General features: G+C 36.9%; 1 protein-coding gene across 3 annotated transcripts in view; it reads left to right on the plus strand.

Moving 5' to 3' along the window:
- The window catches only part of SBF2 (SET binding factor 2), a 434,906-nt gene that overhangs the window by 91,856 nt on the left and 324,950 nt on the right, over positions 1-18,100 (plus strand). For all 3 annotated transcript variants that reach the window (XM_081797377.1, XM_081797378.1, XM_081797375.1), the window contains exon 2: positions 7,051-7,136. In XM_081797377.1, the coding sequence (XP_081653503.1) occupies positions 7,051-7,136 (86 nt within the window). The remainder of the gene's footprint in view (positions 1-7,050; positions 7,137-18,100) is intronic.

The following is an 18,100-nucleotide window of genomic DNA, read 5'->3' on the forward strand; positions in this document are numbered from 1 at the left end:
GCCCGATGCGGGACTCGATCCCGGGACTCCAGGATCATGACCTGAGCCGAAGGCAGTCGCTCAACCGACTGAGCCACCCAGGCGCCCAATAAATAAAATCTTTAAAAAAACAAACAAACAGGGGCGCCTGGGTGGCTCAGATGGTTAGGCGTCTGCCTTCGGCTCGGGTCGTGGTCCCAGGGTCCTGGGATCGAGTCCCGCATCGGGCTCCCTGCTCCTTGGGAGCCTGCTTCTCTCTCTCTCTCTCATGAATAAATAAATAAAATCTTAAAAAAAAAAAAAACAAAACAAACAAAAAACAAAGTCATCGTGAGAAGAAGTCTTCGTGTGTGCATCCTGCACTTGTAGACAATTTTGAATTGCTTTTTAAGCCATGAAAGGATGTCAGCTTTTAAGCCTTTTCTTTTGGATACTCCCTTACTTACTTATTTATTTATTTTTTTGGATTCTTGAAAGTTTACATTTCTCATCTTTGGGCTTAAATGATGCTGCTAGTACGTCAAAATAGAAGTAAGAAATAGCTCTTTTCCAAAATGTGGAATTTTTTAGTTTGGAATTTTGTAGTCTGTCTCTGATTTCATTAGACTCATGACCTGATTTCTAAACAATACAGTTTTCTTTCCTAATCTTTCCTGTCGTTATACTGTGCCTACATCTGCCCTTTTATTTGCATTTCAAAAACCTCAATTCAAGTTCTAAATATTCTCACAGCAAGTTTTATCCTTTTCTCCTTAGCACCTAACACAAGACCTGACATAGTGTTATTGTTTAAGAAAGGAATTTATGTGATAGTTTGCTTGCCAGCTTTTATGGATTTGTTCTCTTACCATTCTGCGTGGTTTCCTAGACCAGAAAAATTGGTGGCTTGTTCTAAAACTTCAGGTATGATCATTGCTTTCTGTGGCAGATCATTCTGTTTTTTTTGATAATTGTCATTCTTAGAAGGTTCTTTATGTTGACTCAAAAATAACTAAAAAATAACCCAAAATTATATCTTTGGCTCTAGTCTGCTTCACTCCATCTTCTTTCATGTAATAGCTCTTCAGGTATTTGGAACACAATATTCTCTTATGCCCTTCCTACTTTTCAAGTTTTCTGACTAAATTTCTTAATTAATTGTTTCCAGATCTTTAACCAATTTGAAAGAGCTGATCTATCAAGGAGCTTGTTACGTGTGTATTCTGGTTTGGATTCTTTAGTGACAAGTAATACAGACCTATTCATTCTAGCTTGAGGGAAGGATATCATAAAAATACTTCCAAAGTTTGGTGACAGACATTATGGTGCTGCCAGAGTTTACTGGTGGTAGAACTTAGCTGTACAGCCTTTTCTTGTGGCATCTCTGCTTCCTTCTACATATGTATATTCTTTACTTGTTTCTGCTGGCAAGTGTGCCTAGAGTTTCTTTTGTTCTATAACTTGGGTTTTACACATGACCCCCTGTGGTGCCTGACCTTTTTCTACATCATAGCAAGTCTTTTTCTTTGTTTTTTGTTGTTGTTGTTGTTGTTTTGTTTTAAGATTTTAGTCATTTATTTGACGGAGAGAGAGAGTGAGCAAGAACAAGCAGGGGGGAGCGGCAGAGGGAGAGGGAGAAGCAGGCTCCCCACCGAGCAGAGAGGCCCCTGTGGGGCTCCATCCCAGGACCCTGGGATCATGACTTGAGCTGAAGGCAGATGCTTAACTGACTGAGCTACCCGGGTGCCCCCATCATAGCAAGTCTTGATACCTTTTTTTTTTTTTTTACTGCTTTAGTCTCATTTTTCCTAATCAAAATTCTTTCACAGTAGGATTTGATTTGTCTAGCATACCTTTTACAGTCAGGTCATTCTGGTCAAAAGTTGCTTGCCAGTTTATAGATGCCCTTGCCTACCCAATAGTCCCATTTATTTATTCAACAAGTATTTTATTAAGTATGTAATAAATACCAGGAATTAGTCTAAGTGCCTAGATACATCAGTAAACAAAGTAGGACAAAAATCATTGTTTTCATTCTAGTGAGATGAGATGGACAAGTAACAGTAAATGTAATAACCAAATAAAGGATTTAGTAGTTTCTTTCTGGCTGGTGAGAGGAATGATAGGATTGTATGTTCTTGAATGTGACTGCTGCCCTTCCTTGAACTGTGAGTCATGCCATCTTTGATAGAAAAGGATGTGAGCAGATGAACATCATATAACAGGTCTAGTGTAGGTAACCTCTGATCTGGTTGTTTAGATAAACGTATCACAGAAAAAGACTTAGTGAATTGTATATTAGAATAGCATCTCTCAAAGTTCAGAGTCTATATTAAACCGAGCAGTATATATTTTGTACATCTATACTCTAAGCACACGTAGAAGGCACTCAGATAACTAATTTTTGTCAGTTGGTACAAACAACAAATAACAAGTATCCTGTTTTGTGTAGAGCAGAGTATTACATTTCTCTGCCTTATCGATCTTTACTCAGTCAATAGCTCTTCTGCAGATATACTTCTTCCTTTTTTTTTTTAATTTTTATTTATTTATTTATTTATTTATTTGACAGAGAGAGAGAGATGGCGAGAGCAGGAACACAAGCACGGGGAGTGGGAGAGGGAGAAGCAGGCTTCCCGCAGAGCAGGGAGACCGATGCGGGGCTCGATCCCAGGACTCTGGGATCATGACCTGAGCCGAAGGCAGCCGCTTAATGACTGAGCCACCCAGGTGCCCCAGATATACTTCTTCCTTATAGCTTCTGGCAATGCCACACCTATAGTATATTAGTTAGCAACCCCAGAGAATACGTTGGGCTCTTCTGGGGTCATTGGCCAAAGCTAGAACAGTCACTTTGTCAGGGGGTTGATGGGTGGTTGGATCATCCTGGGTCACTTACTAATCTTTGTGGCTGAGCTGGGTAGCCTGCAGCCCTAGCAGGACCCAGGGGAAAGTGGGTTACCAAACATAAAGGAGGGAAAAGTGTGCCTGACCACACCAGTATTTCCTCACCCTTCCTAAATTTGTTTTGGACAGTTTGTCTAGCATATATACTTTTTTCAAAGAAAAGCATTTCCAAGTGTGCTGGTGTCCTGCTGAACATCCCCTTTTAATATATTAACTACATTAGTCATCATATTTCTTAGTTTTATGATGGGGTAGGAGACTAGGGACTGGAAAGAAAACGTGAAGGCACTGATTAATAACTACCCCTTCCTTTTCCGGTTTAGCTACATACAATGCAGTGGACAATCACAATTTTGTCTTCCTAGCACCTCTCCTTTGTAGGAAGTGGTCCCCTTTCTTTTAAGGAATTTCTTCCTCCCCAACCCAATAACTCAGCTCCACTTAATATGCGGTGCAAATAAGAACTGCTTCCACAGCCACTCTGGTGGACATGACATACTTTACTTCTGGACATAGGGATCAGTCCACAGTGGACATCTGACTCTAGAACACTCTTCCCTCACTGTGGCTTGCTTCTCAATGTAAAATGCCATTTTCTTAGCATTCTTACATACAACCAGTATTGCCTATAAGTGTCAGATAAAACATAAACTAGGAAAATGAGTTTAAATATTCAGACTAAATGCTTAAAAATCAAGAAACAAGAATCAAACAATGTTCATTTACTTTTTGTAAGATACTTTCATAAGTTCCTCAAAAGTTGGTAGCTGCAGCAATTTATATATTTGAAAACCAAGTTATTGTAGCTCTTTCCACATTTTATTTGTAGTGAGATATTATTTTACCATTTTTATTTATCATTTTCTAACCTAATTTCCATTTTCAGGTAACATTATCATATAACTGAAAATCATATCATTCATGAATCATATTTCTTTGTGCATTTAGAAATGTTATATCAGTATTTCAAACTGAGCTTTCGTGTTAATTGAGACACTGCATATTATTTTAAAATCAGTAAATATGTTATTTCTGAAGAACTTTTGAAAGTTATACTGCTGCCAAAGAAGAACTTTTAATCTCTCAAATTGATAGTAATTAAAGCAAACAAATGTTTAGAATAAAGTAAGAATGTGGTGAAAATGCTAGTCTTTTTTTTTTTTTAAGGTTTTATTTATTTATTTGACAGAGAGAGACACAGCAAGAGAGGGAACACAAACAGGGGGAGTGGGGGAGAGGGAGAAGGAGACTCCCCGCTGAGCAGGGAGCCTGATGCGGGGTCTTGATCCCACGACCCGGGGATCATGACCTGAACTGAAGGCGGACACTTAGCGACTGAGCCACCTAGGCACCCCACTAGTCTCATACTTAAAGAATTTACAGAATGACCCAGTAGTTGTATATCTAAGAATTTTTCTGGGGAAAAGGAAGGTGAGGATAAAGATTCATATAGAAAGATGCTTTTTGTAGCATTATTTATAATAGTGAGAAGCTAGAAAATGTATGTTTAACAGCAGAGGCTTATTGTGAAATACCGAGTAATGAATAGATAAAGCTAGAGTTTAGTGTGATCTCAATTCTGTAGAAAAAAAATACATGTGTACAAAAATACATGTGTACACAAAAAAACTTGGGATAAAATAGTCTGAAATATTAACAGTAATTTTCTCTAGCTGTGGAATTATGGGTGATTTCTTTATATTTTCATGTATTTAAAAAATTTTCTATAATTAACATTTATAATTTAAAAAAAATTTTTTTAGAAGATTTTATTTATTTGACAGAGAGAGATAGCAAAAGAGGAAACACAAGCAGGGGGAGTGAGAGAAGGAGAAGCAGGCTTCCTGCTGAGCAGGGAGCCCGATGCGGGGCTCGATCCCAGGACCCTGGGATCATGACCTGAGCTGAAGTCAGATGCTTAATGACTGAGCCACCCAGGTGCCCCACATTTATAATTTTTATAATTAGTAAAAATTAATATAAAGTATTTATTGAGCCTAAAATAGATTACATGTCACTCTCAGAACTGAATAAACAGTATATGGATACCTTGTTAAATATAAGATAAATAAGATGCATTTATCTCTGAAAATACAGGGAGATGTGAGTTGAAAACAATTTCTGTCAATATTAACAAATTTATTAAAATTAGCATTTAACTCAGTATGAACTAAATGCCAGGTATTCAGGATGCTCTGTGCTTGGGGATACAAAGATGGTACTGAAAGAAAGAAAAAGCTTGTTGTCATTTCTTCTAGAAAGTTTTCCATAGTGTTCTCTGCTGTGCTGGGTTAGGTTCCCTTCTATCCTTGCACTTACCATAATATACTGAAATTATCAGTTTATTTGTCTGTACCTCCTAATAATTATGAGTTTCTTGAGGATAGGGGCCATGTCTTTTTTATTTGTTTATCCCTAGTATTTAGCAATTTGTTGAATTAGCTCTGCTTGCCATGTCAGAAGTGGTTATGTTTGAGGTGGATTTTGAAAAAGTGCCTGTGATAAACCACTTTTAATTTAGGTTCACCTTGAATGAAATCTTTCATTCCCCTATAATGACGAATATATGAGGAGTTATTATACTGCAGCAGTTGTTCATTTAATTGAGAATGTTTTTATTTTGCCTTTTTCAAATGTGACCTCATTTTTACAACACAGTACTGAGTTGTTCAGTTAAATGAATTAAACTTTTTATTTATCTCTTAAAGATAAAAATTTGGCCATAAAGTGATTGAACTCTAGATGAAGGCCACGGGGGAAGTTGAATTCACAGGGAGAGGGTGATAGATGATGGTGGATAATTTTTTAAATTAGCAAATTGAATCAGGTGTTAAAGGCTCCCTTAAGGTAGGTGTTGCTTTCGCTACAAAGTCAACTGGGACAGCATGTAAAATATGCAAGCACCTGACACTCTAAAAAGTATCTTAGGAGGGGCGCCTGGGTGGCTCAGTTGTTAAGCGTCTGCCTTCGGCTCAGGTCATGATCCCAGGGTCCTGGGGTCGAGCCCCACATCGGGCTCCCTGCCCCGTGGGAAGCCCGCTTCTCCCTCTCCCACTCCCTCTGCTCGTGTTCCCTCTCTCCCTGTGTCTCTCTCTGTCAAATAAATAAATAAAATTAAAAAAAAAAAAAGTATCTTAGCAAAAAGTAATTTAGATCTAACATGTACTTTCCATCCCTAAGTTACTCATAGATTATCTCTCCAGTGTTCGATTATAAGTTGATCTATTCTTTAGAATCACAGGATAATTTTACAACAGTGATATTATAGGCTGGTGGTTTTCAACCAGGGGCAATTTGCCCCCTTTTCCCAGGACACTTGGCAATGTCTGGAGATGTTTTTGGTTGTAATGACTTGGCAGTGATAGTGGGTTGAGGCTAAAGATGCTGTTAAACTAAATATCCTAGACAGGATGAGCCCTCCCCTGCCTCCCAACACACAATGGAGGATCACCCGGCCCAAAATGTCAATAGTGCTGATGTTAAGAAACCCTGCTTAGACAATTGTCCAGTTCTCAGGCCACTCTAAAAATCCTTATTTTACCTGTAATAGTGCTTATGTAGCCCATAACTGAAGCATAGTGCTAATAGTCCCATTTCATTTGTCACTTAGGATTATTTTGTCTCCCTAGAAGTTTTTTTTGTTGTTTTTTTTTTTAAGATTTTATTTGAGAGAGAGAGAATGAGAGAGAGCACATGAGAGGGGGGAGGGTCAGAGGGAGAAGCAGACTCCCTGCCGAGCAGGGAGCCCGACGCGGGACTCGATCCAGGGACTCCAGGATCATGACCTGAGCCGAAGGCAGTCGCTTAACCAACTGAGCCACCCAGGCGCCCTCCCTAGAAGTTTTTTTTTTAAGTTTCAACTAGAGGTACTGAGAAGATTGCTTTCCTTATTGGGACCAGGAGCAGTTCTCTCATGGTATGGTAAGGGCTCTAGATTTTAATGCCTCTGTTTATTTTTCCTAGCTTTTCATATGTGTCCCTCTTTTGAGAGTCTATAGGATAGGGATTGCTTGTTATTCCAATATTATGTTTAGAAGGTAAATACTTTTATGCCCTTTGAAACTTGAGAATATTTAATTAATATATTTATTTATTCAGCAAATACTCATTTATAAATAAGTATTCATATAACGAGTATTAAGACTTTTTTTGTGCTATATAACTAATTCACTTTGATTTTAATAGGGTCAGGAGCAGGTCTGGGGAAAATAATCCAGAGATTTCCACAGAAGGACTGGGATGATACACCTTTTCCACAGGGAATTGAATTGGTAAGTTGTGGTTGCTTTCTTGTACTTTTATAATGATACTTTTCTTTTTATTCTACATTTATGGTTATATTTGTTGTATAGTTACTGTTATATAATCTGGTGATTTACTGTAACATGTTACTAGAAATAATCCCCCTGTCTCCAAGTATAGTAACCTTTGAATATATTGATTCTGGAATGCCTGTTTTGCTATTCTTTTCTCATTTAAGCTTCTTTATAATATTCAAGAAGAAATTAGTGATCTTTATGTACATGGAAGCTGAAAAATTCCTCTGATTCATTAGTCAAAATCTTAGCCTGTGAGCTTCAGTGATAGTGTGTCACTAAACAAATACTTACTATATTTTTGTCTGAACATTTTCACGTTATTGTTTTGGTGAAAACTAAACGAAAAACAGACACCCTCCTCTCCCCTCCCAGAGGTTGGTTTAATGATCACCAGTCATGTTCAGTTTGGTCTTGAAGTCACAAATCTGAATTCTTTTTAGCACATGATCTGCAGATTGCTTTATAATAGTGAAATTCAACTGCTTTATTTCTGTCAGTCATTTTAAAGGAGTTTAACGATTGAGCGTAATTTTGATGGCCAGGACAATCTAAGTGATGACAGATCCATGGTGGTAAAATGAGGGGCTGGAAAGATGAGTACTAAGGTATTTTGCAATATGACTATGAAGTTTTGTTCTCAAACATGGTGGAGTATGGATATGTGTGTATGTGTGTGTCTATATGTATTTATATTGTGTGAGTGTACACACACACACACACACACACACACGAGAACTGTTCTTTAAAGTAGTTCTTGTTGAGAGAACATTTGGTATGATTTGATAGTGAAGAGTGCAGGCTCTGGAGGAGACTGCCTGGGTTGAAATCCCAGCTGCATGGTATGACTTTAGACGAGTTACTTAACTTCTTTGAGCAGCAGTGTCTTCATCTATAAAATGAAGATAACAACAATACCAATCTCATAGGGTGTTGTAAAGATAAAATGGGAAAAAATATACAAAATGCTGAGAACAATGGCTTCTATAAAGTAAGTGCTCAGCAAATGAGGTAGCTTGTTGATAATGATGATGATAATTGTTTTGTTATTGTCGTTCGTTCTACATGTTGCAGCCTCTCCCCTTCCTCCCCAACCTCTGCAGCAGAATTGTTCGTTCTCTTGTTATCATGGGTCAGAGATACCCATTAGGAATAAAACTGATGTTGAAAATTGTGAATTTTCTCATTCTAGCTAATGACTGTCCATTTCGATAAAAGATACATTGCTGAATGCTTAATTTTGGTTGTTACAACCCAACTGTATAAAGAAGGCTGTGGGTTCTGTAGACACACAGAGAAGGCAAATCTTGAATTTTGATATTAAAAATGGGGAAAGAATGTGAGGATCTAAGCAAAAGTAACTTTTTGGAGAGCCCCTTGTAGTCCTTTCTCTTCTCCTTCTGCATATACATATCCTTCTCTTCTGCATATACATATATGTATATGCATACATATACTTGTAATTAGCCTTGTGGTGTGAATTACTGGGTATTTGCACTAACAAAGCTTTTAAGCCCTGCTTCAGCATCCGAAAGTGATGTTTGAAAGGGGTAGATTTTGGTGCTGTGGACCATTGAGAACTCTTTTGTGAGTTCTTACTGACCGTCATAGCAAAGTGTGGAGGGAAATAAACTACATCATTTTGACAGTGTGAACAGTAAACCACTGTTACAAGTTTCAAGAACAGCAGACATTAATGGGGCTATTTAACTATGACTGGGAAGGGATTATTTTTGTGTTTTGAAAGCCAGGGGCATGGACACTGTGATGTCTCCGATGTTTTTCCAGTAGTGAGGGAGAGACCCATATTGATTTCACTACCTAGTAAATGGTATTTTTCCTTTGTGTGACAGACACTCCCATGTTCAGGTGCTATCAGTGTATCTTCAATAACAAGTAGAGTCCTATGCTGCTGATGGGTGAAGTGGAGGTGCTAAGAGGTAGACAGAACTTTTTCTCACCTAAGATTTCCCTAGATGACCTCTTGGCTGATTCTTAGCAAAGCATTTCAAGATTTTTTTGTGCTGGAAAATATTTAAAAAGTATTTGGTCTGCTAGATTACATTGGAAATTGTTTTATTTTTTAATTTTTCCATCATTGAATGCAATTTTGATACTCTTAATGTCTCTTGTGCTTTGTCAAGTACAAAATAAATTTGTTGATCTAACATCTATTAAAGCCCATTTTTAAAACATAATAGAATCATTAACTTAAATTTTTTGTCTTCTTATTATTTATTGCTTTGTGCTATGCTTGATGTATTAGAGGCATGCAGTCATTCTGCATTTGAATAGCAATAACTTGAATAACTGTGAAATACTGTGTAATCCAAAGTAGTATCAAGACCAGATATAGGCCTAATAAAATTTTAGTCTAATTGAAGGTGATCTGGCTCAGTCCCTAAGTGGTTTGTTTTTTTAAATTTTATGTATTTATTTTATTTTGACAGGGAGAGAGAGAGCACAAGTAGGGGGAGCAGAGAGGGGGAGGGAGAAGCAGGCTCCCCGCAGAGCAGGGAGCCTGATGCGGGGCTGGATCCCAGGACTCTGGGATCATGACCTGAGCCGAAGGCAGACGCTTAACCGACTGAGCCACCCAGGCGCCCCTCTAAGTGGTTTGTTGAGTCCAGGGTGATCATGACACTATTCCTGTGATTTACAGGGAAAAAAAATCTTAACCCTTCCAAAATAGTGGAATAACTTTTAGCATATAACATTAATGTTAATATCTTAACAGTTGCATAGGATTGATAGATTATGATGAACTCACATTAATTGGTTGATTGATGGTAGTATACCTAATTTATGATAAGTAAACTGAGGATTAGGGAAGTTTAAACAATTTCACTAAGCTCTAACAGCTAAGATGCAGCAGAGCTAGGTTTTAAATCCATTACCACATGAAATACTGACTCTCAGTCTCAGCCACAATCTGAGAATATTCTGATAGTGATACTTTAAACTGTGGTTGACATTATATTTTAGTGTAAATCAGGATCTGAAAACAGGGTTCTATAATTTTGAAGAACTGAGGTTCAGAAATGTTAAAAGAATGCTGTGTTGTATAGAAATCAACTTCACATGTTTATTTTGCCTGAGGTCAAATCTAGGTTCAGACTATAATACTGAAATTATTTTCTGTTGTCACCTCTCTTCCTCAGTCAGCATATATTTGTTGTATATAAGTTCTAACACAAATTATTGTGTTTAGCCTGAAGACTGAACTTTATGACTTGTGAAAAAGGATTTTAGGTATCCATTCACTAATAAGTCAAAACCCAAATTTAATTTAGAGGATGCTGAATTTGTTCCTTCTGTTTTTATGTAAAGAATTTGCCCTTTGGGCGCCTGGATGGCTGAGTTGGTTAAGTGTCTGCCTTCGGCTGAGGTCATGATCCCAGAGTCCTGAGTCCCACATTGGGCTCCCTACTCAGCAGGGAGTCTGCTTCTCTGCCCCTCCCCTGGCTCATGTGTTCTCTCTCTCTCCCCTCCCCCATTCTTGCTCACTCTTTCTCTCAAATAAATAAATAAAATATATATTTTTTAATTGCCTCTTTTTTCTTTTCATCTATTGAGAAATGCTGAACTTTAATTTGGATGGATTTTAAAAATAAAAATATGAAAATAAGCTAAACCAAACATAATGACTACTTTTCCAATTCTGGGATATTTTTATCTTTTTCTTGTGCTTTTTAGGCACACATGGAAACCACAGACAGTCATATAAATAAAGTTACAGTTAATTTTAGTAACAATATTTCAAAGAAAATTTAAGAATTGTTTTGCAGAGGCATTCTATGGCTAACAATCTATTTCTGATTATGGGAACAAGTATTTTTATTGGCTAGCGTTTGGACATCAGCAAAATAGTATTGTTCTGGCACTAGCTCTTTTTAAAGATGCCCTGTCTCAGAAGTGAGTCCTTTTGTATTATTATTCAGAAAATTTTGTGCCATATTCTTCACTGGAATGCCTGCACTGAGGCATTTGTAGAGCTATCTAATTTTTTTTAGAAGACTAAAGTAATATGGTAAAAATAATGTGGCTTGAGTAAAAGAGTAATAAATGTTTACTTAGAATTTCTAAGTTTCATGTTTGTAAAAAATTAGTTCAGTTATTTATAGACTAGTGATTTGACCACCTTCAATATGAATCCAGTTTTCTGTAATTTTAAGTATAGATTGGAGAAAAGAGGGAAAAAAACAGTGTTTGCAGCATTCTGCAGGTTTAACATAGAAGTAGTCTTAGTATGGGATGTTATTTGTGCAGAGAAGTTAGTATAAGTAGTACTTTAATTCTTTAAGCTGTTTAGAATGCATCGAACATAACAAATGGAATAGCAGTTGTCCATTTGACCTAGATATAAATACTGTGTCGTCAGGGAACTGAGTGTAGAAAGGATGGAAGAGAATCTTCTCCCTCTTTTGTAGAAGAGTATGCATGAAAGGAGAATGAGAAAGGTAGTGAACGTATTGGACGATAGAATCAGGGTTCACAAAGATTTTTAAAGGCTGTAGTTATAGGCTATTAGCTAAAGAGATGAAATATAGGGCAATAGGTAAAAATGTAGGTTTCTGCATATGAGTATAAAAAGCTAACTGTACAAGTAATTATTTAGAATAAAGATAGGCAGGATAATTTGCCAGCCAGAGAGATTTGAGAAATAATGAAGACAGCTAAAAATAAAAAATATATAATTATAAAAGATACCTATGAAAGATATTATAGGTAGTGTCCAAAGCCTCTGTGCTGACATGGGGCACTTGGTGATGAATTCAGTTTTTTATTTTATTTTATTTTTTAAAAAAGATGTTATTTATTAGATCTTGAGAAAGAGGGAGCTTGAGATGGGTGAGGGTCAGAGCAGACACCCCACTGAGTGGGGAGCCCCATGTGGGACTTGATCCTGGGACTCCAGGATCATGACCTCAGGTGAAGGCAGTCGCTTAATCGACTAGGCCACCCAGGCGCCCTCAGTTTCTTTTCTTTCTTTCTTTCTTTTTTTATTTTAAAGATTAACTTATTTATCTTAGAGAGCATGTGTGCTATGAGTCAGGGGGAAGGGCAGAGGGAGAGAATCTTCAAGCAGACTTCCAACTGAGCGGGGAGCGCCGTCAGGGGGCTTGTTCCTCAGACCCATGAGATCATGACCTGAGCTGAAACCAAGCTTAACTGACTGAGCCACTCAGGTGCCCCTAATGAATTCAGTTTTAAAGATGGTATAAAGAATATGTGAAAGGACTTTAAATTTTGCATAGAGTTAAGGCTGAAAACTAAGACTACTGCTCTGAAGTATGAAGACATGGCTTTTAAAACATGCTAAGGACTACAAGAAGGACTTTTAAAGTTATGTTCATGACAAAGCAAGTAGGTATAAATGGAGGTTAAGCTGGTAAGTGGTGGTTTGAACTCACATTTTTGTTTTCTACTCCCAGACAGTTGTGTCTTTGAAGTAATAAAACCACGTGGCAGGTTGGAACCTGATGTAGTCTAGAGCATGCATCTGAAATAGTAGATTCTCTAAACATCTCTGAAGTGGAGGATACTCAGTCTTAATGTTATTCTCACATTCCTCTATGCTCACTGAAGTGGCTTGTTATCTTATACTAGACTTTCAGTTACTTTCTTTATTTTACCGATGCATTGATAATCTCAGTTATGCTAAAGAATCTTTCACCTACCCAATCTCTGTGGTCTGCTACTTCAGTACTGCTCTCAGAACCACCTAGGACAAGGTTTTCTCCCGTGCTAAGGTTCTCCTATATTTGATGCTTTGAAGCCATAGAAAGCTTCCTGAGGAAGACGGAGATCTACACAGGCCTAACCTACTACAAATTCCCATTGTTTGCAAATAGCCTGGCTCTTATTACCACAGGGAGTACTGCTGCTCATCTGTTGTATAATTGTTGTATCACCACTATGGATTATTCTACTCTTCTTAACTTCCGGTTCCTTTTTCGAGTTTTCTGTTTGCATTGATCTCAAGTATTGTTAAGACTAGCTAAAAAAAATCTTTTCTTGACTTTATCTCTTTTAGCTATTATCCTATTTCTTCATTATAAAATGTTTCAAATGATTCTCCTTCGTTTGCTGTCTCCATTTTTCTAAGAGGCAAGTATGGTACAGTGGAAAGAATATGGTATCAAGAATTAAAACCTTGAGCAAAGTTCATGTACCCTTTCTGATAATACTACTTCTCCTATAGGGCTTTTATCAGATGATTTTCTATTAATATTTTAATAAGCTATCATGTTATGCTTTCTTGCCATCCACTCTCAACTCATACACCCATCTTACATCTCAAGGATTTATTCTGAAATACAGTTTATATCTTTCCCATTCTGAAATTACAGAGTTGAAGTTTTTAATACTTTCTTCATGAAGGTAATAATAGCTGTTATAATAGATAAACCTTGAGATTTTTGTGGCTAGCATGATAGAAGTTTTTCTCTTCTTACTTTCATGAAGTCTAATTAGTGGAAGTGGGATAGATGAGAGTGGGGTTTGCTGTCTTCAGAGTGTTGTTCTCAAGGTCATCTTGGGTATCACCACTGACAGAGTGGTAAGAGAAAGCATGGAGGGTAGGGTTGAGTTTTATGGGATAGGCCTGTGAGGCTGTATATGTCACTTCATTCGATTTATCAGAAGTCAGTTATGTAACCCCTGTTAACTATAATGGGAGTTTGGCAAATAAAGCCTGGATATGTGCCTAGGAGAAAAGCGAAACAGATTTAGTGAACAACTAACTTTTCTCTACCACAGTGTCCTTGCTGAATTTGAACATCTTTTTCCTTATTGTAATTCTCCTTGACCATTTTATTTTTAGACATCACTAATATTTGGTCTTTGTCTCAGTTCCTGGCACAGAACTCCTGAAACCCTTGGAATTTACTGTCTTCTGTATGCTAATGAATAGCTGATTGGTTTAGTGGACCCTAGATTGCTTCAGGAACCAACCCTGTGATTAGAGGCTTGGAAATTTCAGCCCCACTAGGGAGGGGCAAGAGGCTGGAGATTGAGTTCACACACACATATATATATATATACATATATATATATACACACACACACACACACACACACATATTTATGGCACCTTTTCTTTATTTATTCACCCATTGATGGATACTTAGGTTGCTTCCATATTTTGGCTATTGTAAATAATGCTGCAGTGAACACAGGGGTACATATAACTCTTTGAGTTGGTGTTTTGTTTTCTTTGGATAAAACCTTAGAAGTGGAATTATTGGATCATATGGTAGTTCTAGTTTTAATATTTTGAGGAACCTCCATACTGTTTTCCACAGTGGCTGCACCTGTTTGCATTCCCACTAAGAGTGCCCAAGTGTTCCCATTTCTGTACAGCCTCACCAACTCTTGTTATTTTTTTTTTTTCATAGTAGCTAATCTGACAAGTGTGAGGTGATATTTCCTTGTGGTTTTGCATTTCCCTGATGATCAGTGATGTTGACCATCCTTTCATATGCCTGTTGGAAATCTGTATGTCTTCTTTGAAAAAATGTCTGTCCAAGTGCTCTGCCATTTTAAAAATCAGGTTGTTTGTTTTTTGGTATTAAGTTGTCTAAGTTCTTTATGTATTTTGGATATTAACTTCTTATCAGATGTATGATTTGCAAATATCTTCTCCCATTCAGTAGGTTGCCTCTGAGTTTTGATGATGGTTTCTTTCGCTGTGCAAAAGCTTTTTAGTTTGGTGTAATCCCATTTGTTTGTTTCAGCTTTTGTTGTCCTTGCCTGAGGAGACTGGTCCCCCCAAAATATTGCTAAGACCGGTGTCACAGAGCTTATTGCCTATGTTTTCTTCTAGGATTTTTATGGTTTCAGGTCCTACATACAAGTCTAATTCATTTTGAATTTATTTTTGTACATGGTGTAAGAAAGTGGTCCAGTTTCATTCTTGTGCATGTGGCTGTCTAGTTTTCCCAGCTCCATTTGTTGAAGAAAGTATCTTTTCCCCACTGGGTATTTTTGCCTCCTTTGTTATAGATTAATTGACCTTGTAAGCATGGGTTTATTTCTGGGCTCTCCATTCTGTCCCATTGATCTATGTGTCGATTTATATGTTTTTTTTCTTGCTAGTACCATACTGTTTTGATAACTGTTTCAATTTTCTTTCTTCGTCTGTGTGTATTATTTTCTCTGGAAAGTGGTGGTATCACTGTTCTGTCAGTCTTCTGTACTTGAATCCTAGTCATACCTCACACCACACAGAAAAATTAACCTGAAATGGATTATGGACTAACTGTAAAAGCTGAAACTAAAAGGTTTTAAAAGAAAACTTAAGAGAACGTCTTTGCAACCTTTAGTTAAGGAAAGACTTTAGATAGAACACCAAAAGCATGACTGAATAAAGTTTTTCTGGAGTACCTGAAAACCTTTGAAGAAGAATATATCATTATGCAAAAAAGGTGGATATTCAGATAGCAAGAATTCCCACTTTGTTTCATGGATTTCACTTGGACCAATAGAATTTGGATGCTGCTTGAGCCTTCTATTTTTTTTCTATTTTCTTTTAGTGAGGAGGAAGACATTGGAAGAAATGAGGGGACATGTAGCAGCTCACCTAGAAACTCAGGGCAAAGTTTTCTCAGGTGTTATCTGTGTTTCTGAGCCAGGTTTTATTCTTCAAGTCAGAATTTTGGATATATTCAAGTATGTGGGGTGACTTTGACAATAGAACTTAAAGTTTTAATTGCTGTAGATGGTAGCCAACTTTAGATATGAAAACATTATTATATGTGAAAGACTTTGTGGTATGGAAGAAAGAATAGTGATATTTGGATTTTATCTGTCTATATATCAATATTTATATATACCTCTGTATAGATAAATAATTTAATTATAAATGACAACACCTATTTAGAGAGAGCATCCATTTCCTAGGCCATATAATCTTTTTCAAAGGTACATAAGGAATGATATTTTGATATTATCTATCTCCCCAACCCTCAGTTTTTGGTCTAATCAAGTTCCTCCATGATCTAGACATCTTATTTATTATATGGAATATGTTCAGATATTTTTGCTTGAGTTTGTACTGTGCTTTGAGTATTCATGGGGTACTTTCCCAGTTGTGAATATTCCTGTGCACGGTCATCTCCTTATGTTACAAATGAGCCAGTTTTAAAAAGTGAAGTATTTGGTGGCCTCTAGTGGTACTCATGTGTCTATAAAAAGTCACTAATATCACCAATATACAAAATTTTAGGGGGGAAAGAGTTACTAAGGTGAGAAAACCTTGATAAATATAGAGATATCAAGGAAAAGTTTTAGATCTTTGATAACTAAAATTTTATTAATTATAAATCTGTCAGTGATATGGCTGTCTATTAATTTATAGCAAATTTTATCATCACTAGATTTCCTTTACTTTTCAGAAATGCCTTGAGGGGCGCTTAGTGGCTCAGTCGGTTCAGCGTCTGCCTTTGGCTCAGACCATGATCCCGAGGTCCTGGGATCAAACCCCTGGGATCAACTCCCACTGAGCAGGGAGCCCGCTTCTCCCTCTGCCGCTCCCCGTGCTTGTACTCTCTCTCCGTCAAATAAATAAATAATATCTTAAAAAAAAAAACGAAATGCTTTGAAATGATATGCATGTATCTTAATTGGAAATATTTCTATGTAGCTTGTACTTAGGTCAGCAATAGTGTACTATTGCATTGTTCTGAGATGTGTCCATGCAGGGGGATGGTAAGGATGATTTCTGACATCTCCTTAAATATAATAACAGATAAAAATAGGTATCAGTATTTCATAAATTAATAATAAAGATAATAAGTCCTTAAAGTTTATTTCTTTAAACAGCGAATTTTGGCTAACTTAAAGATACCTCAGGTTCAGCCAAGAATTATCCAGAATCTGAAATGTATGTAGAAATTTAGAAAGGTCACTTCAGAAGTTGGGAAAATTTATCTAAGTTCAAGATTTGGAAAGCTAAAGAGAAAACTGACAGCTTTAGGTAAGTTAAAATTTTTTAAGTGCTGAAATTAATCTGCATTCATACTAAAAATAAGATATTGAAATCTAGAGATTTAATAACTTGCCCAAGATCATAAAGCTCCTGACTGTTGGCTGAGATGATAATAAAACCCTGGTCCTTTGACTCTCTACTAAAGCTTTTTAGAAGTTAAAATAAAATATTCTTTGTGTTAGTTGGGATAGACTCATTCTTTAAGAAGTTTTTTTCCTGCTACTTTAAAAATGATTAAGTTAACAGGATAAGCCTTATTCTAATTAGGCTTAACTGGCATTAGAAAGACATGAAAAGTGTTTCAGCATTAAAATCAGAAGAGTCTAATGATACAAATCTGTGGTGACTAAGGAGTCGGTACTTTTTATTTCCTCCGAAGATAGACTGTTTTTATAAGAAATGCCTATTGTACATGTGAATTTGGGAATAACTTTGATTATGACAGCCATAGTATTCTAATGAAAAAGTTAGATTCCACTATTGGGTTCATAACTGGCTGAAAGATTTCATTAAGAGTATAGTAAGATCTTAAGTATTTTTTTCAAATTCAGTAGTATGTACTTTGGAGAGAAATGAACTGATATAAAACTTGTAAGAGATGTGCCATCAATTTGTTAATAAATGGTAATTTCCATTGTTCGAGGCACACTGGGCACTCCCCAGGCAGAAACAGCTTTTCCTGAAGCTTCTGAGTACTGATAAATAAGATGAACTAGAGTCCTGGATTCTTTTTTTTTTTTTTTTTTAAAGATTTTATTTATTTATTTGAGACAGAGAGAATGAGAGACAGAGAGCATGAGAGGGAGGAGGGTCAGAGGGAGAAGCAGACTCCCTGCCGAGCAGGGAGCCTGATGCGGGACTCGATCCAGGGACTCCAGGATCATGACCTGAGCCGAAGGCAGTCGCTTAACCAACTGAGCCACCCAGG

This window comes from Leptonychotes weddellii, chromosome 11 (assembly GCF_054177405.1).
Source record: "Leptonychotes weddellii isolate Sample4059 chromosome 11, ASM5417740v2, whole genome shotgun sequence".
Classification (NCBI taxonomy): Eukaryota; Metazoa; Chordata; class Mammalia; order Carnivora; family Phocidae; genus Leptonychotes; species Leptonychotes weddellii.